The 23,093-nt window shown below is 41.4% G+C and overlaps 1 protein-coding gene across 1 annotated transcript in view; it reads left to right on the forward strand.

Annotated features, from left to right (window-relative positions):
- Positions 1 to 16,157: 16,157 nt before the first annotated feature.
- Positions 16,158 to 23,093, forward strand: part of LOC121727461 — a 34,945-nt gene continuing 28,009 nt past the window's right edge. Inside the window, exon 1 of the mRNA XM_042115338.1 lies at positions 16,158 to 16,384. Coding sequence (XP_041971272.1) covers positions 16,238 to 16,384 — 147 coding nt within the window. The 5' untranslated portion in view covers positions 16,158 to 16,237. The remainder of the gene's footprint in view (positions 16,385 to 23,093) is intronic.

Genomic DNA, 23,093 nt, shown 5'->3' on the forward strand with positions numbered 1-23,093 from the left:
GACGAGTGTAATTAAGTTTAAAGAGGTTTTCACGCTCTATAAACGGGAGTTGGTTAATATCTCCAATGAGGATAACATCGTTGGCGCCTGTTAACTGATTCGCCATGACGATTGAGCCGAAATGGTTCATGAGGGCCTCGTCAACTATTAACCTTTTGTAGGTTTCTTTTGTCCCATTTACCAGCAAAGAGGCCATGGTACGAACTTTATCTTTAACTTTGTTGCCAGTTCGTAGCGATAGCCTTTGCTTTAGATCCTCGGCTGCTTCGATTGTCGTTGTTATTATAACGTCTGTTTCCTCATTGAAGTTATTAATGATCCAAGTTGTCTTCCCACATCCAGGAACCCCATTGACCCACGAGTAGTTGATAGGTTTCGCGAATATATCCCAGTCCATGCTGGATTCGGGGTCCCCAGATAGGACTTCTGCCATTTCTAGTATCCTGTCTTCCAGCATTATTCTGGTACATTCCGCTATTACCACTATTGGATCCTCAGATTTTGTGATAAATTTGAGAGTTCCCGTGCGTTTTGTCTCATCCTCGTCCAGAACCACGAATCCGCAGTCGGCACTTAACGCCGCCATATACTGCCCTGTCATCGCCCCGGCAATTATTGTGGAGGTGACATTGTCGTATATGGCAGCTTTTGCATCCTCGAGTCTCACTTCTAACAGCTTTTGATTTTTCCGCTGATAGGCCTGCATGATCTTATTGCAGGTCAAGAGCTTTATGGTCTTATTTGCTCTTATTATCGCCTGGAACTCGAGGAAGGCATTTATTATATGATCTTCGGGGCTCTGGGCCAGTCTGAGTTTTGGCGGGAGCACTTGCCCGAGATCGGCCCTATATCTTTTGTTTTTATTTGCCGGTGTTTGTGTAGATGGTTCCCTCAAAAAAGCCTCCATTGCTAAAGCCTGCCGATTTGTTTGTGACGAAGCCTTGATCCGAGAAAGGGTGTTTTTATCCTCGATCATTCTTTCACGATGAAGTACTTTTTTGATGGAGCCCACAAACGCTTTTAATTTGGCCGTTGAGTTTAGAGACTTCCTAATTTCATTTTTATTTCTCTCTTTCTCATCCTCTTTTTTGGTCTCCCGTGATGCTTGGAGTCGTTCACTTGCGGAGGATGAGTTCGCCTTATTGCTGGGTTGGGACGTTGCTGGCTGATCATCACGATTCTTTTTGAGGAAGCTTAGGTCATCCCCTCTGTTCTCGTAGACGATTATCTCATGATGTTCTGAGGCTTTTACTATTCCATAGTAATTTGCAGCCCTGCCTTTGTCCTGTCCCAGTGACATGGCGTCTACGCTGATTATGCGTGGGGTGATACTGTGTCTTATCCCCATTGCTCCCAACTCCTTCAAAGACGAACATGCCCGTTCAAAGGCTGTTTGCGCATCCCATTCGAATACTATTATCGTTTTGGTGTCTGATTTCAGTATTCTGCATGGTTGGCCAGCGAAGGTAGTTGTTGGGAGAGCTAAATATTTGCTCATTTTCATGTTCGTCTTTGATGTACTTCCGTTTAGGATTGCTGCTAGTCCCGGTGAGATGTTGACGTGGTTGGGAGTGCTAAGACGGCTGTATGTTATACCCAATGTTTCGGTTGGATTAGACATAAAGAGAGGGATCGGCCTTAGTTTAATTTTCGGTTCCCCGTTTTGTCCGCGGGCTAGTAATTGTTGGGTTTGCTCTAGGGTCGGCTGTGTTACAATTTCGGTTGAAACTGCCCGTTGTATTTCTGTGTGTGCCTGTGATTGTGTTGGCGCATGTATTTCTCCTGGCCTGTGGGTTGATGTGAAGTGTGTCTGTGTGGACGTTGGGGTTTGTGATCGTGTGCGTTGTGTTTGATTTCGTGTGTGTTGTGTTGATGTGTTTGTTATTACTCGCCTTGGTGTATAGTTTAATTTGTTGTGGCCTGTGTATAACATTGAGCCATTTGCTGTGGCTGCACTGGAGACAACTTTGCTAATGAATACCATCAACGGTTCTCTGGTGGCTTTTTCCTCCATGATGGTAGGGAGGGTTGCCTGACTTAGCTCCATTTCCAGTTGTATTTCTAAGTCAGACCTGTTACTACCAAACCTTGGGCATTCAATGAGCAGGTGGAATATTGTCTCGTCCTTTACGGGGTCACAAATGCAGGAGGGGCTGTCTTTAAGGTGGAAACGATACAAGTATGCTGCGAATCCTCCATGACCGGTCATGGCTTGCACGTGTGTAGGCGTTATTGTAACGTGTCTTAGTATTTCCCACGCCTTTTTAACAGTGGGGAAAAAAACTTTTGTGACCGATCCGGTTGAGGAGGATTGGTATCTTTCCTGCCACTTAACTGTTGTCCCCTCCCTTATTTTTCTCCGTATATAGGACATTGGCACTCTGTTGTAATCTGAGGCCGTGTTTATGGTAAGTGCAGCCTTTTTTGCCAGTTCATCCGCTCTTTCGTTTCCTGGAGTACCCGCGTGCGCTTTTAGCCAGAATAGCCGCACTTTTCTGCCTTCCTCTGTTATAGCTCTTAGGTCTTTCTTCATTTCGATCGCAAGTGGGTGAGTCACCAAAGGATTTCTCAGCATGTTTAGTGACGATCTGGAGTCACTCATGATGTTAATTAAGCTTTCCTTTGATGTCCTTGCCAATTGGATCGCTCTATAGAGTGCATAGATCTCAGATTGGAAGACTGTATTGTGCGGTTCTAGGTGGAAAGTGGAGTGTCTGGTTTCCCGGCCGTTATTCCACCACGTTAGAGCAGCTCCGGTTTTCCCCTCTATTTTACTTCCATCCGTGTATATTTGGGGGCCGGTTATTTGGTGTTCCTCGGTGGGGCTTACGTCTTCCAGGCATTCGTACTCAGTTATGATGAGTTGCGATGGATGTGGGTTTTGAAGTGGTCCCACTTTAGCTTCCACTTTCCTGTTTGGTGGTAGGTATTCTTGTGAGTACCCTTTTTTTATTTTAAATAGGGTTGCCGCTTCCTGGATTCTCAGGTCTAGGGGCAGCAGGCCGGATAAGATTAGTGCCGAGGTCAGAGATACCGTACGGTACGACTTACAGATTTTTTGGGCGAAACCTCTTTGCAGTGCATTCAGTTGTTTTTTTATATACAACTTTTCTACCGCAGGGGCCCACGCACATGCTGCGTAAAGCACGATTGGTTCGACCACTGACACATATATGGTTCTGATTATCTCCTTGTTTAAACCCCAGTTTATCCTCGCTGCACACGCCAGCTGTTTGTATATGTCAGCTGCTTTCCTGCAGGTTTTGGATACGTGCGCAGCGAAGGTCATTTTGTTGTCTATAGTTAGGCCCAATAGCTTGATCTCATTTACTAATTGGATTCTAACGTCAGCCATGTGAATGTTGGGGGTGTCATATTTTCGTTTATTTGTTATTAACATCGCGTTGGTCTTTTGCGGTGCAAAACGAAGTTTGTTTTCCAGCCCCCATTCCGAAACAATTGCCAAGATGTTATTAGCTATTTGTTCAATGGTTTGACTGTTATCACCTGAGATAACCAGCACCACATCATCCGCAAAGGCCTGTACATGTATGCCCATTCTTGCAAGAGTTTGCAGCAGCGAGTCGAGTATGAGGTTCCAGAACGTCGGGCCTGCTATTGAACCTTGTACACAGCCTTTCGTTGTCCCTCTCTCGCTCGTTGCTCCAGCATAATTCACTCTGATCTTTCTGTTTTGAAGGTACGACCTAATAAGGCCGTAGATGTTTTTAGGGCAACCCTTTTTTATTAGTTGAACATTTAGAGCTGGCCACCACGCATTATCGAAGGCACCCTCTATGTCCAGTGAAATCATCAGCACTATCTTTTTAGCTTTTACTTCTGCTTTGATGTGTTCCACTAGGTCGTAAAGGGCGTCCTCGGTTCCGCGTTGGGGTGTGAAACCATACTGGTTTTTATGTAGTGTAGGTAGGAGACGCCATTGTAATCTGGTGACGAAGAGTTTCTCTATGATTTTACCCAGTACCGAGAGCAGGCCGATTGGTCTGTAGGACTTGGGATGGGTGTAGTCCTCTTTGCCTGGTTTCCGGAGTATGCATACATGGGCTGCTTTCCATTGTTCTGGGAAGTATTCTAAGTCTAGGCATTTATTAGCTATTGCCAGGAACAGCTTCCCATCACTTTTTATAGCAGCTGTGCATATGTCTGCCGTTAATCCATCCTGACCTGGAGCTTTCTTTGGATTTTGTCCTTGCAGGATCAATTCCAGCTCCGGCATCGTGAAAGGTGGATCGTCGTCAGACAGGCCTTCAATTTTCTCCGGATCTGACTTGACCATGATGTTTCTGAGCCTTTTATGGTGTTCTTGGTCGGTTTCGACAGAGTCCTCAGGGTAAAATGTGCTTGCGAGAAGGTCCGCTGATTGCTGTGGGTTGAGCGTATTTCCTACGCTGTCCCTAAGCAGCGTCGGTTCTTGCCTTTTCGCTGTTCCCCTCAGTACTCTGTAGATCCCATCCCACATGCTCTCGCGGTCTTGGGTTGAGCAGAATTCTTTCCAACTTTCTGTGGCTGCATTTGCTGCTGCCCTGTTGTACTCGTCCTTTGTTTTGAGATAATCCTCAATTACAAAGGACCTTCGGCTCGGTGCAGCGTTTCGAATTCTTCTCTTTTTTCTTAGAGTTTCCTTTTTTAGCTCTTCTAGGGTAGGTGACCACCAGGGTGGTGTTGTTTTGTGTTTTTTTCTGTTTAGTCTTGGGATGGTGCTTTCGCATACATCGTGGATGGTACTGATGTAGATAGCTATGATCTCTTCCAAATCTTGTGGGTTACTTATTTCCGACACTGTTTGGGGTGTGATAGATTTTTGGAACAATGTGTCCTTAAGCTGGGTTCTAAATTCTGACCAACGTGCTTTCTTGGTATTATAGATTCGGGTCGACGTTAGCTTAATTGGTTCTAGCTCTTTATCGAGCCGTATCTTGAAAGCTATAGCATTGTGGTCAGAGGAAGTTAAACTTCTGTCAACTTTCCAGTCACTTATCCTTTCAAGAAGTGGCGGACTACAAACGGTCACGTCTACTACGCTTTCGTACAGCATGCCACCTCTATAGGTTTCAAATGTCGGCGTTTTCCCGGTATTAAGGATTTGGAAGTCCATCTCGTTCAGAAATGCACTGTATTCTTGTCCCCGGCGGTTTTCTATTCTGCTTCCCCACCATTGACTCCAAGCGTTGACGTCTCCTCCTATTATGATGTTTTGTGTGAGCAGTTTTGGGCAGATGTCTTTTATTTGTTGTAAATATGGGTCGATGTTTTGATCAGGCTCTAAGTAGATGGACAGCACTCCTATTCTGGTGTTTCCAGCTTTAATTGTGATGGCTGCAATATTTTCGGTAACCAATTGAGAGTCGTGGGTGATTTCCACAAAGTCACCGAAGATAATTATTGCGGCCTTCACCGGCTTTTGGCGATTCAAGGTGCACTGGATTATTTGCGTGCCTGGGTGATCCTTCATTACACCTGTATTCCCAACGTATGGTTCTTGGACAAGTGCAATTGAGGTTTCTTTTTCCTGTGCCGCCTTAAACAGTTCGGCTGTTGCCAGTTTGGAGCGTTGGAGGTTCGCCTGGATGATATTGAGCGAATTTTTCTGCCCATCTTTTCTATTAGAATATTTTGACCCATTTTCCTCTTCGTTGCCCTTAGCAGTAAGATACTCGCGACCTTGCTATCCTGTCCCACTTTTGTCGCTCCTGGCATTCTTCGCTGAATGCAGTGTGTGTCAGGTCTTCTCCTCCCTTTTTCACATTTTTGCAATTTATGCATGTGGGTGGTTTGCCCTTGTTTTTCTCCGGGCATTCGCGTCCGGAATGATTACCGCTGCAGTACCCGCAAGCGGATTCCTCTGCTTTGCAGAGGGTCTTTGTATGGCCATATCCCAGGCATCGTGTGCACTGAACCAACGGTGATTGATCCACGATGGTGCTGCGCCCGAAGCCCAGATGGACTTTTTCCACCTGCATAAACCGACCATAAAGTTTAGGGGAAAGTTCTATGACCGGGTGTGATTCATGAGGATTGCGTGCTCGCTTTCTGTATCTTACTGTGACTGTTTCCCTTGAAAGGTCGATGTCCTTTAGAAGATGTTTATTCTGCGCAATTAAGAGGTCTTCGATCTCCTTATTCGAGTGTGAGTGCAAGACATTACGGATGCAGACCAACGGGTTGTTCGGTTTTGGTTCCTGTACCGTTAGACCTTCTCGGACTTTGACTTTGTCTCGGACCAGATTCAAATCTTCTCTGCTTGCACAGCTGATAACGATTTTTTGGTTCCGGGCTTTCCGGACTCTGTCTACTTTTGCCCCAGTTGTTTTGAGGTCAATGGCCGCCTTTACGCTTTCTAGGACCTTTTCCCCAGTGTGGCTTGGGTTATTTGATCCTATGATCAGCGTGTGGTTTGCGGCTTTAGGAGGAGAGGGCTTTCTTAGTACCTGCGAATACGTTTGAGGAACTGTTTTGAGTTGAACAGCAGTTTTCCCAGACACCTCTTTTTCGATTTTAGCCAGGCTGTCTCTGACCTCTGCCATTGCTATGTCTTGTTGCAGGTTGAGCACTGGTAGTGGTATGGGTGCTTCTTTTTCACGCAACTCTTTTATCTCTGATGAGACAGTCTTGAGGCCCTCTGTAATCGGTTGGAGGTGTCTCGCAAAGCTATTGGGTGACTGTTGTTTTGTTGGGCGGTCTATGGCCTCCTTGTTCAGCACTGTGAGGCTGTTTATCTTTTCATCCAGCTTCCTGAGTTGCTCCAGCGCCGGCCCTATGTCATCATTTTTGGGAGTTTCTTCCACTGTCTCCTTGGTTTGGGCTAGGTCTTCTACCCGACTATAGAGAGTTTGGATCTGGGTCGCCATGGATCCTATTTTTGTCGCCAGGTTGGTCAGGTTTGCCTCCATCTTATCAAGTTTAGGCGCTACTTCTTTGTCCGCCTGACGATTGCAGCTGGCTTGTCCCAGATCCTTGATGTTCTTTTGTAACATTGTTATTTGAGATTCGAGACGCGCTATGGTGTTGAAGGGCTCATTTGTCTCGTATCCTAGCCAGTTACGAATGCCTTTAGCCTCTTTCAGCGCGTCACAGATCCCTTCAGTGGCGGCATTTAGCCGTGACTCCCAATTTTTGCTCATAGCTTGTATTTGCTTTTGGTGAGCTTGTTCTACGCGGTGGAGCTCCTGTGCATGGCGAGACCGCTCTTTTTCAAGGCTGCACTTGTGACGTGCTCTCGAGTCCGATATGCACAGGAACGCCTCGTATAGACTTTGTAGGGAGTCATGTGCTGTTGCCCTTAACTCCCTCTTCATATTCCCGGCCTGTTCGAGCGCCTCCTTTCCTCGCTGGAAGATTTTATTGGCCTCTTTTGTGGCGAGGTCCATTTCTATACCTCGCGCGGGGCTCAGGTACATCATACTCACCCTACCTGAGTTTTCTTGCAGTGTTGGCTTCGGGTCCTCTTCTGAGTCCAATACCATAAGGTGAGGGGATGTAAAACCTCCTTCCTCCCATTCAACGTCGAGGGTGGATGTTCCTTCAGCTGTTTTGCCTTCCGTGATGAGCGATGCCTCTCTTGATTGAGTCGGTGAAGCCAGCTTTGGGGACAGGTGCTTTGTCCGTTTTATTGCCAAAGGTGTAGACGCTGTGGCAGCCGCTCCTGTTGGCGACGTCGACGGAGACGCCAACCGATCCGCAGTTTGTTTTATTACAGGGGCTAATTTTTTAGTTTTGTTCTGGACATTTTCCCGTAGCGAACGCGATTTGACCCCAGAGGTGGGCGTTACAGTATTTTGTTGAGACATTATTTATGAATTAACTTAATATGCTATGTTATATTATTATGTAAGATTGTTATTATTTATATTATTATGTAGTATTTATATAATATATGTGTATATATATATGTAAGTATGTGTATATAATTTTTTTTTTTTTTTTTTTTTTTTTTTTTTGGCGTGATGGACTTACCGATGTTGCGGTGATTTATTTATGTTGTTATCCTTGGTGCGTAAAACTTGATAGCTCCAGCTGACGATCCCCGCTGCAGTGATGGTGCGGCTGGTGTTCTTGTGGATCGTCCGATTCGGCGAGATATGGTGGCAACTGGTTGGTGATTGTGCTCGTGATTCCTCTTCCCGAGATGGATGGTCGCTGATGATGATGGCGATGACTGATGAACGTGATAGTATGTTGTCAGCCAATGTTGTTGCCGATTTTGTTCGTAGATTGTTGTCACGTTCGTTTTGGCACGTTCTGGCTTCCGCGCGCAGTCGAAGTATATTAAGGTCAGCGAGTTTTAATGTATGCGCGCTGCGCCTTAATAACCGTTTTTTGATGATCCGCTCCCTTCTTCCGATTTTCCGTTGATTCGATGGCGGCTTCGTCAGCGTATCTTCGTGAAGGTTGAGGTTATCTTTTTATGGCAGCTCCAACTATATTTCTTGCCACTTATTAATTCTCCGAATATAATAATGATTGCGGAGCGACAGTTTCACGTACGTGTTCTCTCTTTGATGTCTGAGTGGTAAGTGCAAACATTGTGTTAAGCAGGAATCTAATGAAGTAACATTAAAGTTAACGAAAACAAGTCCTTTGGGTCCATGGGAGAATGATGCTATGAGAGAGGCTCAAGAAAGAGATGACGACCTTCGACACATCATCACATGGAAGAAACGGGGTGACGTAAAGCCAATCTGGAGTAAGGTTGCACCCACTGGCGCTGTCACTAAGGCGTACTGGGCGCAATGGGACAGTCTGATTCTTCAAAACGGAAAACTTTACCGGAAATGGGAGAAGACTAACGGCAGAGAGTTCCATCTTCAGATAGTTGTCCCAAGAACGAGAGTACCGGATGTTCTCCGTGAAATACACGATGGCGTATCAGGAGGTCATCTAGGTGTTAAGAGGACGTTAACAAAAGTTCGAGAACGATTCTACTGGTTGCATTGTCGAGCCGATGTACAGGATTGGTGCCGCAAATGCACTACTTGCGCTGCAGTGAAGGGACCACAGACCAGGAGCCGTGGGAACCTGCGGTTGTACAACGTTGGCGCACCGTGGGAACGAATTGCAGTTGACGTAGCTGGGCCATTTCCCGTGACGGAATCGGGAAACAAGTATTTTATGGTCGTCATGGATTACTTTACCAAATGGCCCGAAGTGTTCGCCATACCAAACCAAGAAGCCACAACAGTCGCTTCTAAATTAGTGGAAGAAGTGATATCTCGGTTTGGTGTGCCTCTGGAAATCCATTCTGATCAGGGCAGGAATTTCGAATCGCAGGTCTTCCAGGAAGTGTGCAGAATTTTGGGAATGCATAAAACGAGGACCACCGCGTACCATCCACAGTCTGATGGAATGGTTGAGAGATTTAACCAGACCCTTGAGAGGCATTTGGCGAAATTGGTAGATGACAAACAAAAGGACTGGGACAAGTATATACCGCTCTTCCTTCTGTCGTACCGTACCGCCGAGCATGAGAGCATAAAAGCTACCCCGGCGTATGTCAATTACGGTAGAGAACTGCGAGTACCAGTAGACCTCTTGACAGGAGGGTCACCGGAGGAACCGAAGACCGTACAAGACTATGTCTGTGATTTAAGGGAAAAGATGGTTACCCGATTGAATGATGTGACTTACAGGATTCAAAAGCAACCAAGAGGGACATTCAAAGTGGTACACATAGACCGTCTGGCGCGTTACCATGGCAGTAACAATGATGCTCGGGACGAGCATCTCTAGGATGGGGAGTAGTGTTACGGTACATGGTATGCGGACACGTGGTGCCATCTAGCGACAAACCAGCGAAACTTACCGAGAGAGCACAGGCAACATAAATCCCCTACTCAATACTAGATGGCATGAGGTGCGCAACTACATACTCGAACCTTCTAGAAAGGTCCAATGTTTGTTTACGTGTTTAGTTGCTCGAGTCTCCTAGAAAGTTCCCACGGTTGTTTACTTGTTTACGTGAATCGGGAACTTTCTGGAATTCGTCTCGCCATATAAAAAGCCGCAGGCAGGCCCGGCGAGTAAGTTCGTTTCGAGCTGTCATCAAGGCGATTTCGGAGTGACAACAAGTGATCAATAGTGAGTGTACCAGTGAAACCTGCGACTTGGCTACGACCTAGGACAGTGATAGTGCTTAGTGATTGAACCTAGTGATTAGTGTTTGGACTTAGTGCTAAGTGTTGTGACCTAGTGTTTAGGGCAGTGTTAATAAAGTCTTCAAGAGAGTCACCAGGTCTTTCTCTCCAAATCCTCGAACCCTAGCACGTAACATTATGAACTATAGATACAATAATCGTCTTCGTTTCACGCTGATGTGATCGAGACTGTTCTTAGGTTCATCATTAGCCTTAGTATTAGGAATTATTTAAACTTAAAGTTAGTAAAATATAATATTATTTCATTACTTCTTAAAGTTGTTTAACGGGGGTTTTTTAAATTTCTTAATTTAATTTTATTCAATTTTTGTATCAAAATCTTAATGCGGTTCACAGACTTCATCTACTTACCAAGTTTAAATAGTATAGCTCTTATAGTTTCGGAGAAAAGTGGTTGTGACATAAGTTGTGATGGACAGACAGACAGACATGACGAAATAAGGCTTCCCTTTTTGCCATTTGGCTACGGAACCCTTAAAAGTAGATATCAACATCGAAACAATTAGCAAACTGTATGTTTAGTCAATACCCTCCAATTAGCTTTGAGTGGTTAATCGCTCGCTCAGCTAGGGGATAAGCCCCGAAAGTCGCAATAAATAACCGCAGATCAGTCGGGACTTTTAATACGATAAGTACCTACCTAGTCGATAGCAGGCAGAATGTTACAAAAGTGTATTAAATATATTATTAGAAAATTGTTTATTTGTGCAACTTAAAACCACAGACCGGTAAATTTTACTGATATTGATTTTTTTAAAAGGAGTACGCTCTTTTCGTGCAGTAAAGTTTGGGCAAATTTATAAAATATAGCCTATAGCCTTCCTCGATAAATGGGCTATCTAACACTGAAAGAATCATCAAAATCCGTTGCGAAGCTTTAAAGAGAACAAAGGGACATGAGGGGAAAAAGCGACTTTGTTTTATAATAATATGTATGGATATAGAAGGTGCATTTGTTGAATAAATTATTACAACTCGAGAGTCGAGACTGACGGCGACCATTTTTGTGCGACGGGATAGCGATGGACGTTGCCATGGTGCCATACTTATTTAGTCACTTCAACAAAATAATAATATGGGCAAAATACTTTATATGACAAAACAATATTTGCCGGGACAGCTAGTAATATTAAAAATGCAAAAGTGTGACTGTGAGTCTGTTATATCTTCACGCCTAAACAGCTGAACCGATTTTACTGAAATTTGGTATAGAGATACTTTGAGTCTCGGGCAAGGACATAGGATACTTTTTATCACGCAAAAATGTACGGTTCCTACGCGATAAACTAATTTAGTAAAAAATAAATTACTTAATGCTAATACTTAATTATAAAGTGGTGCTCTATATCAAATAAGGGTTATTTAATTTAGGTAAACCAACAGGGTGGTCCCTGGCAAGACATTAGACAAACATATTTTGGTAAAATGGTCCCTCGACATGACTGCTTTACACCAAATTACATCAGCATTTTGAAGTGTTTTTTAAAACTCATAAAATGATAGCTGGTCGCGTAAAAAAACAACGATTAACGCCTACGTAACTAGGCACGCTCATCTGAAATTTTACATTCATGACACGGGATGAAACAAAATTGTTATTCCTCGCGCGTATCTCACGATATTATGTCGTCTAGAATATTGCGTCTAGCGTCTACTCGACTGTCGACACCACACGTGATTGTGGGTAAATTAGTACGCTTATGAAATTATGATTATACGCATGGTAATTGGCATTAGGGGTGGGGGGGGGGGGGCAGGGGGGGCAGCTGCCTAGAGGCGTTGTCTATTTTGATATTCTACAAGTGATTCACAGCCGAAACGCGTATAGACACCCTATCATTTCCTTGTCATTGCGAGGAGCTTGAATGGGCGTCCCGCGTCCCGGGCGACGGCCGTGGCGGCGGCGGCGGTCGATACTCGCACATGAATGAACCGCGCCGCGCTCATTCACCGGGACAATCGATACACCCTGATATCTTCGAGAACCTCCGTGATACCATCCTTCGACCTTATCACCACTGCGTAAGGTCGAAATGTAGGATACGCCGTACGCGCTAGTCGCTGCCCGAACCGTACTTGATACTTCCGAGAACGTAAATATATACTCTGTACTCCGTGTCAATGTATTATAGATATTATTTTGTCGTATTTACAGTTTACCGAATATTATATTTTAGGCCTATTGAGGGTCTGATGTGTGATTCCCAAAGGAACACCCGACACAAATGGATTCCGATGAACGGCGACGCCCCAACTAGCAAAATGGTCTTAGGAATAGCAGCTTTAATAATGCAAGAAGTCCGCCAAAAGCCACAGAATAGTTTTGATTGATGTATGTTGGCTTATTATTGCACTTTGAAATGCTAATCTAAGCATAGTCCTAAAGTAGCACGATATGAGACTCTAGCTCTATGTCAAGTACATCTTATCTTATATCTTTACACGAGCAATTCTTGTATAATAATTTAATTTCATGAAAATCGTTGGAGCCGATCTTGAGATTCCAATTATAAATCTATACTAATATTATAAATGCGAAAGAATCCTGTCTGTCTGTCTGTCTGTCTGTCTCGCTTTCACGCCAAAACTACCGAACAATTGTAACGAAATTTTGTATACAGATAGTCTAAAGCCTGAGAAAGGACATAGGCTACTTTTTTACTGGAAAAAAAGTTGTAAGGGGGTGAAAATGCGTAAATTTGTTCAAATTAAGTTAGTTCCAAAAATTCATACTAGATGGCGCCGTGCGTCTCTTACATCGCGCTAACGCTTGCCCAACATCTTTCTATAAGAGGTGGTATCATCATATATCGGAGTTTCGTCTTTTTTCGATTGTTATTTCTTATTTACGTTATTTAATAAGTCAGTACCAGTTAGCTGAATCTTTAGTTCTCTGACAGAATATTTGAAACTTTTGGAACTGGCACCGACTTCAAATTATTACGACTTATGAAGATTGAGTACAGAAATAGTTGAGGTTTAGCCGAATTCGGAAAAAGGCACTATTAGATAGGAAAAAATATTTAATACTTTTTAGTTCATATTATAAGGATGTTATTATTGTTTTTACCTTGGAAGTCGGTTTTAATTTTTTGTTAAAAATAATAATATGCTTAACGTCGATATTCGTACTGACAGACATCGACCTGCTAATTTTAGGGACCTACTGGGCCAGAACGTTTGATATTGGTACTCTTCTGATACGCCTCCGTGGTCCAGTTGTGAAGAGCGTGGCTCTTGACTCTGAGGCCGTGGGTTCGATTCCCGGGTCGGAAACAATTTCCACTCTTTAAATATGTCAGTGGCTATTTCCAAGTTTGGTTAGGACAATGCATTATGCAAGCTGATCACCTGATTGACAAATAAGATGATCCATGCGACGGATTAGCATGTAAAAAGTCGTGCCTAATCTCTCGCCAGTCGTGTCGGTCTTCCGTCCCACTGGGTTATGAGAGTATAAAGGAATAGAGAGTACTCTTGTGTACTGCCCATACACTTGGGCACTATAAAATTACTCCTGCGTACCTGCCCTAGTTTCAATGAAACCGGCCTGCGGCCTCCGTCACTGAAACCGGTGTGGGCCCACCCCCCACACCGGTTTCAGTGGTTTCAGGTACTTATTGTTATTATATTACAGTAGGGCCTCGGTAATCCAGACTCCCGCTTGTTCGGTGATCGCTATAATCCGGTCGGCCGGAGCTTTAAACACTGCTTTAAAATGGGCTGAAGATAACAAATTTGATAGCCACGAAGTTATGTTTCTCCGTCAACCAGGCGCGGTCCGAAGGGGGGGGGGGGGTCACAGGGGACATGACCGGGGGGGTCAGGTCCCCTGTGACATTGATGGAGAATGAATAGGTATAATTTTACTACTTCTGGGATCGTTGCAAACGGCGACGATAGCAATCTTTATAGCAGGGGGTCACCAATTACCTACTTAGTTTTAAATTTCAATGCTCGGGGTCCATTTTAAGAAATGATTTTATAAAAAAATATTTATTAAACAAATATTACATAATTACAACCATGTAAGAAATCAGTAAGTTAAAATAAAACATTAGTAATTACTTAGCTAATTTCTTTTTGAAAAAGTCTGCATAATAGTAATAATACAGACTTTTTCAAAAAGAAATTAGCTAGTTAAGTAATTACTAATGTATTAATAGTATTAAAATCATTTTGAATTTTGAAACTAAGTAATTGGTGACCCCCGGCCCTGCTATAAAGATTGCTATCGTCATAGTTTGCAACGATCCCAGAAGTAGTAAAATTATACCTATTCATTCTCCATCGGTGAAAAAGTTATTGAACGAGTAGTCTTCAATAGAACAAAAGTTTCTCACGTGTTTTCTACGTTTTTAGAGTAGCGTCAATAGCGTGCTAACAATTAGAGTATGAAATAAAATGTCAATTATAGTTCACAATGACACCGACCGTGACAGTTTACACCAATGATATTCTATGTTACTAACGTACCTAACTAGATTGGAAGTTTACGGTAGCAACGCGTTGCCACTTCGAAGATGCCTGCAGGCATATCTCACATATATAATGACATAACGAATATATGACTTGACATTGTCTTTGGAACAAAAAAGTGGTTACGCATTTCTGAGAATCTTTTGTAAGACATTGCTACTCTAGTATTTTAGAAACTCATTGGTTTACACCCTGTTGTGCAACTATTCTCAGTTTATTATTTACTCCACCAAAATAGCCCGTGTAAATATTTACTCCCGTTTAATTACCTCATTCTTGGATAAGAAGTTGGAACGCAACTTCTTAACGCAAAACCAGCTTAGATTAGGAGACAGTTATACTCGAGTAAAATTTTACTCCAGGTTGGTCGAATCCGCCCTCATGGGCGTACCGAGGGGGGGGTAGGGGGGGCAGCTGCCCCCCCCTGGATCATGTTGAGGTCCATACTAAATATATTATCTAGTACTTTTATCTATAAAAATTAAAAATTAAGAACGAATTTTTGCCATTTGTTTGCAATACAATATTTGCTTATGAAAAATCTAATTTGCCCCCACCCCCTGGCCCAGAACCTGGGTGATTTGCCCCCCCCTGGCACCAGAACCTGGGTAATTTGCCCCCCCCCCCTGGCCCAGAACCTGGGTACGCCCATGTCCGCCCTTATTATTATTGCTATTCTTATTTATATTACGTCCATGTCTCAGGTCCATGTGAACAATAGAAACAATAGACAGTAAGTATAGTGAAAGCGAAAAAGCGGCTAATAGCTTAAACTCAGTAATTAATATTTTAATATAGCTAAACGTGTAAGTATATTAGATTATCCCCTACTTGGTACTACTAATATATATTCTGTGCCCCTACCTGCAAAGGTCTCGCGAGATGAGTGATGACCCCACATTCTGATAAGGTCAGGGTAACATTTTAACGGCAAGATAAAATCAAACAATATTATGGATTGATCCGGTATGTACCGATCATTTTGGGTGCAGGGTAAGTTAGAATTTAATGAAAATCCATCAAATGATCAGGATTTGCTGAATATATTGGATTTCGTTGGAAAAATCGATAGTCTAGTCTGGCGTATTTCAATAACTCGTTTGAAATTGCCGCGTATGACGTAAAATCTGCCTTCTGACGTCACGCGACATCTATATAGCGCAATCTCTCTCACTCTAAATGGTCGCTGCTAAGAGTGAATGCGATAGAAGCAGTCATGCAAAGGTTGTGAATCGAGTTCATTTTTCTCAACGAGGGAGGTGCACCTTGAACATCTTAAATAAATAACAAGGACTGTTACTTTTTTGTTACAAAATGTTTATTTTAAAGAAATATAATCACATGTGTAAAATGTTTCTAGTGTAATTTTAATTTTGTCTTAATCGCTAGCACAAAACGCTTCGCTATTTCCTGAACCTTTTGTTTTCTTTAATGAAACGTATGTAGGTGAAGTTGTACGTCCTCGTCGAATGACGTACGCTCCGGTGGCGCTCCGACGGCAAAAAATCGAACTAACCCCAGTAACCAGAAATCTGTCGGGCTGTGCGAATCGCGGTGGGCAATAATCCCGCAATTGTCCGCAAAAAATGGCTAACATAAAGCCGATGCACAAAAGCAAACATTTCCCCATAGACCAGCTCGTACGTGTCGGCAACTATGAGCTCGAAAAAACAATCGGGACGGGAAATTTCGCCATCGTTAAACTCGCCACACACGCTATAACTAAGAGTAAGGTGGGTACATAATATCTTGTTTCGCCGCGTATTTCAGTGAATCTTGTGTTTTACAATGGGTGATTTTACATATTTATGTACCAAAAATCCCTTAAAAATCCAGTTCTCACCGGATTAGATTATCGATGCAATGTGTTGTGTGTTTAACTTGTGCTGTGATCGGTTTTTTCCACTCTCGTCGAGTCTCGGATGTTCAGATGGTCAGGTTAGCAATTTAGCAATGAGAACTAGTTCCCTGAAACGTCGCGGGCTCGTCGCTGGGTGAGTGATGGGGGCGAGGAAGACGGAACGTGTTTGTAAAAAATTACAATGTGACCAGTTTGACGGCACATTGTTTATCTACGTTTCTGATATCGTTTGTCTGCTATGTAAATTAGTCGCATATTACTTAATTTCGAATTTAATTTTGCGAATACGAAAACATTTTTTTGTGGAAGCATACCTAATCGTCTACTCGCATTTTATAGGGAGTCGACCTCCAAAATGGTTCTGCGACAATTATTTTCAATTGGGACGTTCGTTTGATGTCCTCTGTTCAATTATGGCCTCAACTCTCACTACTCGTTTATTAGAGAAATGAACTTAACAAACAATGATGAAAAGTCACAATTAGTTTCTTATTAGAACATATGGCTCTCAGCAATTACTATACCAATGTACGAGTTGTACATTAGTATGTATATGTGAAAACTAAAATTCATTTAAATAACAATGCTAATAGGCCACTTTTGATAAGCAATTATAAGGTAAAATAGTACCACTTAACCTTTCATAAAAGCTTTTAAAGTGTTATTGAACAAATGCTTGAAAACTTTTTTGAAAACAGTATTATTTATGACCTAGGTATATGCAATGATATTATTATAACAAATAAATTAGTAACTTGAGTTTATGAACAACATGCAGAAGTCAGAACAGGCAGCAGTAATGGCTTAATGCTTCCCAAGCAGTCACATGCAACCGCAATAACAATAGATAAGCTATTGTGTCTGGTTTTCCCACGATCAAGGGATTAAAATATTAAATACAGCCAGCTCCAGAGAAAAAAATAGAGTAGCATGGGTGCTAGGTATATGCTATATGGTACATAGTAAGGAGGGACTAAGGTGTGATAACACTTTTGTTCGACCTCAAACCATAACAATAGTCACAGACTGCTTTCAGTGAAAGAATTAGATAGTGATACCTCGTGTATAGGTGCCGCTTTACATGAGGCACATCAAACTGAGGTACATACCATTAACAAAGCTAAAAAAACACAGCTAACATACCCTAGACTAAATCAACAGGCTATAAGAAATTAGCACCTTTGGTTTTATTTCACGGGAAAAGTAATTTTCAAACACATAGTTTACCTTTCCCTTAGCAATCGTTCACAGATAATTTAAAGTAAAATCTTTATTCTTATTGCAGAAACGTATCGAATAATGAATTCAGAATTTTAAGTTGTAACAATGTTGTAACATTTAAACATTTCATTGTAACCTTATTCCACAAAGTTAAATGTAACATATCTTAAAGTATGTAGTGTTGTTTCAGTGAATAAATTTAATTATGGTTTTACTTTACTGTTTTTAGTACAGAAATAATCTAAACATTGATTGAAAAAAAAACAAAATCAAGTTAGATTTTGTTGAGGTACCTAATGTCTCACTACTAAGAAAATTGCTGAAGGCAATGTAACATAGTTTTAAGATTAGACTATAATGCTAAATACTCACATATGGTTAGCAAAACCCTTGGCTCGGGATTTCGCCCACACATTCAGCATTGCTCTATAGTTTTATTCTAAATCGATATAATAATATATTTAATTCCATCGAGCCGGCTTGATGCGAGCCGTGATTTTTGTGGTCCACATAGTAAAATTTATTACTCAATTTGGAGTAAAACTATCGAGCAAAACCACATGTAAGTACTTAGTATAACTCTCTTACTAATTGAAATATTAACACAACAAATAACTATATACAAGGTCTGCTAGTCTTTTTTTGCACACCTTGTCCTTCGTAACTTATACGCTGAAATTCCTGAAATAGTAAGCTAGTGGGTGCTAGTAGATAGGTCTAAATGTTGATAAATAAAAATAAATACATTCATTACAATTAATTAATAAAAAACATTGTACATTTGGTGTTGTTGGGTTACATGAAGACAACAACTTGCAAACATTTTCAATATTTATACCTTTATATAGTTATCTTGAACATACAAGGTGGTCTGAAAGAGATCACAATCTTGTGATAAGATTATTAAACTGTTATTTTGCAAATTAATGAATTCTTTCACTTATTACAGAACAAGTGTCAATAAACAAAACAATGTCTAATTTACATTAACACATATTTTAGTTTGAGTAGTATTTAATCGAGCGACTGTAAATTACAGTTTTAAGTGTCAAAATTACTAAATTTGGGTTATAGAATTACCATTTGAGCTGTGACTGTGAGTGACAAGAAATTAACAGAACAGCTACTTAGAAATTATTTTTTTGGTTTACTTAAAATACAAAATGAGCAGCTTGATAATATTTGAGTGACCTAATTTCAATATTTGGCAAATGTGTTTTTTATACTGAGCGGCATTTTATCTTAAATGAAGTGTTTCGAAAACAAAAACCACTTTAAAAAATACACTAATGAGCAGAATATAATGAGCACACATTAAAACAAAAAAATTTTATATGAAATAAGTAACTATTTGATGAAACACTTTTAATTGGGATCCCTAGAACAATTTTTCTTTGATTACTATCAAGCAAATTTTTTGTGAGTAGCTTCATTTGGATAAGAGTAACAACAATTTTATCTGTGAAAAAAAAGTGGTAGCCCACAGAGATAGATGATCCCAAAATATGTATTGTTCTATTTGTAGGACTCAAAGACTTCTATTTAATCAGTTTAAATAGAATTCTTTGGTAGGACTACGAACTTAAATTATATAAAGTTTAGAATTATGCCCAATGGTTTATGGGGAGGGGAGGGGGGGAGGGGGGTAAACCCCGTTTATATATTAAAATCATTAATAAATTACACAAATTATAATCCTTAACGGAACGTCAAATAAATGGGTAAAAATTTTCTATGGCTCAGTCAAAATAAAACTTAAATCTTTAATGCCTCAATTGTGGGAATCGCAGATACAATAGATTTTCAATTGTTATGCAACAGCCGAGTGCCGCTTGGAGATTGATGGGTTAATGAAATAATAGAAATCTGTAGTAAACAGGCACATCTGAGTTGGCCATCTCGGTTTTGGACAGTAGAGCATACTTTTGGGAGTGATGACACTCAAGGAGAAGGAATTTTTTATTTTTATTTTATTTTATATTCAGAAGCCAGAAGGTTTACAGACTAATAACTTAAATAGCTAGTACAATAATTTAGATTTAACCAAATAGCTAATGACAAGCCTCCATATGTATGTAAAAAGATAATTATTATACAATTAATCAGCAAAAATGTGTGGAACTATATTAATCTATATATATTACTCCATTATCTCCATTATCCATGGGCGACAGTAGTTGCTTACCATCAGGTGACCCGTTTGCTCGTTTGCTCCCTTATTTAATTTTAGAAAATGCAAATGGTACGGAACCCTTCGACTCGCACTTGGCCGATTATATTATAACTTTGTAGCTTTCAGATTATGAGTTTATAAGGCTCTAAATACGGTAAATTACGGAATCTCCGTAGGGGAAGGCCTTAAATTCAATCATGGCTCGTGTGGCCTGGATCAACAGGCTCTTTAGTACCTTAGATGCCAGAAATATTTATTTCTTTCTGCCTTTTACTAATTTTATCCGAAGAAAGGTTTAGGATAAAGTGGAATCATCAAAGTCATGCTGTTTGCATACCTATTACCTACTTTGAAAAACTGTAAAATGACGTTTGAGCATATTTTGAGCAGGAGCAGCACCAGAGGAAGGCTCTGTGGCTGCTCCTGCTCTGCTCTATACGCGCTATACGCGCCTATATTATCTTAGAAATGGTGCCTTGACCTTTTAAATCAGGAAAATATTAAAATCGTGCAGATTACAAACAACATTAATATTTATTACGGCCGTCGGCCGCAGAGACGGGGGTCGGGGGCTTATTTAAATTGGCAATACTCGCGTGACGTGCGAACTGCGACGTCCGCCGCTGACGATGGCAAAATATTGATTCTGGCCCGGCTTCGACACCTGCGATACCATAATATTGGTTTTACTATACCTGGAACCGAGCTAATGGGAGCGGGCAGTCGTTTGATGTGTGGAAGTGGTGAGTTTGAGGTGTGAAGTTAAGTCCTAGCACTACGCCGGAGGTGTTCGACGCATAGCGCACTCGAAACACCCCAAGGACGATGGCGCGCTCTGAGGCCTGACACCTTTCGTGCTTATCGCGATTCGCGGCGAACGTGGCGGCCGGTGAAGGCGGTGATAAGGAACACAAGAGCTGGTCAATACGCCCAAAAACCTTTCGAGATTTGCATAGTCCAATGTAGTACGTTGAACTTTAAAAAGAAACGATAAGGAAACAGATCGCAGCTGTCGACTCCGCAATCTTATCGGATTTGCAGGTTTACGCCATTACGCCGCGCTCGTCCGCCGCCGCGTGTATTTGTTTACATTGGTGGACAATAATAGAAGTTTGTACCCAAGCGCTAAACTCATGGTTAGATTTATTAAATAGGCAAAAGCATTTTACCAACTGTAACTTATGTCTAATAAGTAATAAGTAATAATTAAGGTCTCTGAAAAAGTATATGACTGGTGTAAATATTTTTGAGGATGAGGTTCAATCACCCTGCCGGCTGCCACATGACTATTGATGGCTATCATATTATTGTGACTTAGACACCTTGTTGCGACTTTCAACAGTATATAACAGTATTTATATTGGATATTTTAAATGTATATGTTACGCTCAAAGACCGAAATCGCACAATGAGCGAAAAAAGGGCTCACAACGCGTTGTGGTCACAGTGAAACAGCCACGACGCGAAATTCGCGTCGTGGCTCTAATGAAAACGGCCACGACGCGTTCTGGCAATCACAAAAAAAACCATAACGCGAAATTCGTGTCGTGGACCGTGGCTGATATGCTATTCGTTTTTCTTGATTTGTTCTTGATTGATTAATCGTCCATAGGTATGGAAGATTATATTTGAATTACCACGCGTACTACAAAATATTTTCTCTTTTACTAAATCATTGCATAACGTGTTTATCATAAATAATAATTTATAAAATATCCATAATTCCATACTATACGTTTAGTACGTATAGTATGGAATTATGGATATAAACTTGCGTGCAAAAAAATCGACCCACCTCTCTCCTTATGATTCAAACGGTAATAACTCAAGAAATATAATAAGTATTAAATAAATGTTGGTATCGTTTTAAAGGTAGTACAATAAGGATTTAATTAATGCCATAGTTATTGTGACTGTAAATTGTTTGCTAATTCTACAGCCTTAAAACAAAAACCGGTCAATTTGGCATAACATTTCAGTAGGCGATTGTATCTTTCTTGTAAAAAACACTAACAAATTGATTTCAATAGTTCGTAGTGCCACCCATTACCCTAATTCAGGTTTCCATCCGAGTTTTCCTTGACCTTATCAAAGTTATGATGAACTCCTGAGCGATATCATGCCGATCTTCTTGTACAGCCACCCGGAGGTCCTGAAGGGTATCTGCGGCAAGAGTCCGGGCCCTGACCCTCCTTTTGAGTTCTCCCCATAGGTGCTCAATAGGATTAAGGTTAGGACTCCTTGCTAGCCAGTCCAAACCCGAAATTTCGACGTCGAAGATATATTGACGAACTTTCGCAGCAACGTGCGGTCGAGCATTGTTCTACATCAATATGAAACCTTCATCAACAAAAAAAGCGCATGGCACCGCATGTTGTCCCAGTACGCCCTAAATGCAGCGATAGGTACTCAAAGTGCCAAGGTGCGGCCCGGTTACGAACTCAAAATTGGTTTTGCATCAAAAGAATTCTCGCCCCATACAGTCCCCGAACACCTACCAAATGGAAGCCTTTCGTCAATGCACGCCTGCGCAAATCATTCTCCTTATCTACGGTATGCTTTTCTGCGACCATCATTACCATAAAGACTGATTTAGCTTTCATCAGAAAAGAGCACGACCCGCCATTGCTCCAATGAAAAATCAACATGAGAACGTGCGAAACTAAGCTGCGCTTGACGGTGTGCTGGGGCTAATTTTGGACCGTTAGCAAGTTTTTGTGAAGTCAAACAGCTGTCTGCAAGTCTTCGTCGTACAGTCTACTCAATTACTGTAACTCATCGGACTTCTCTTGGCCGTCGTTGCACTTGAACTGAAATGGGATGTCGATTCCGCAAGGACGTTGACGCCTTAAAACGGTCATCACATTCAAATGTAGCCCAATGTCTTCCTGAACATGGTCGCATGGTAAAGTTTAGAGTCTTTAGAATACTTCGGTATACTCTTGTAACCGAAGTTCGACTTAAATTAAGACTTCTAGCCGCAACTCGTTGTCTAAATTCAGTTCTTAACAAAGCCCCTGCTTGAGAGGCTTTATTCGGAGTAATATCCATTTTGCCACAAATAAATTACGTTTAAAATTAAGTTAAATGAACAATAAATCAATAAAAGTCAAGACAAAACGAAAACAATAAGATTTGACCGATTTTTCATACAGAACATAACCGTTCAATTAACGATTAAAAAACT

The sequence above is a fragment of the Aricia agestis genome, chromosome 5 (assembly GCF_905147365.1).
Source record: "Aricia agestis chromosome 5, ilAriAges1.1, whole genome shotgun sequence".
Taxonomy (NCBI): Eukaryota; Metazoa; Arthropoda; class Insecta; order Lepidoptera; family Lycaenidae; genus Aricia; species Aricia agestis.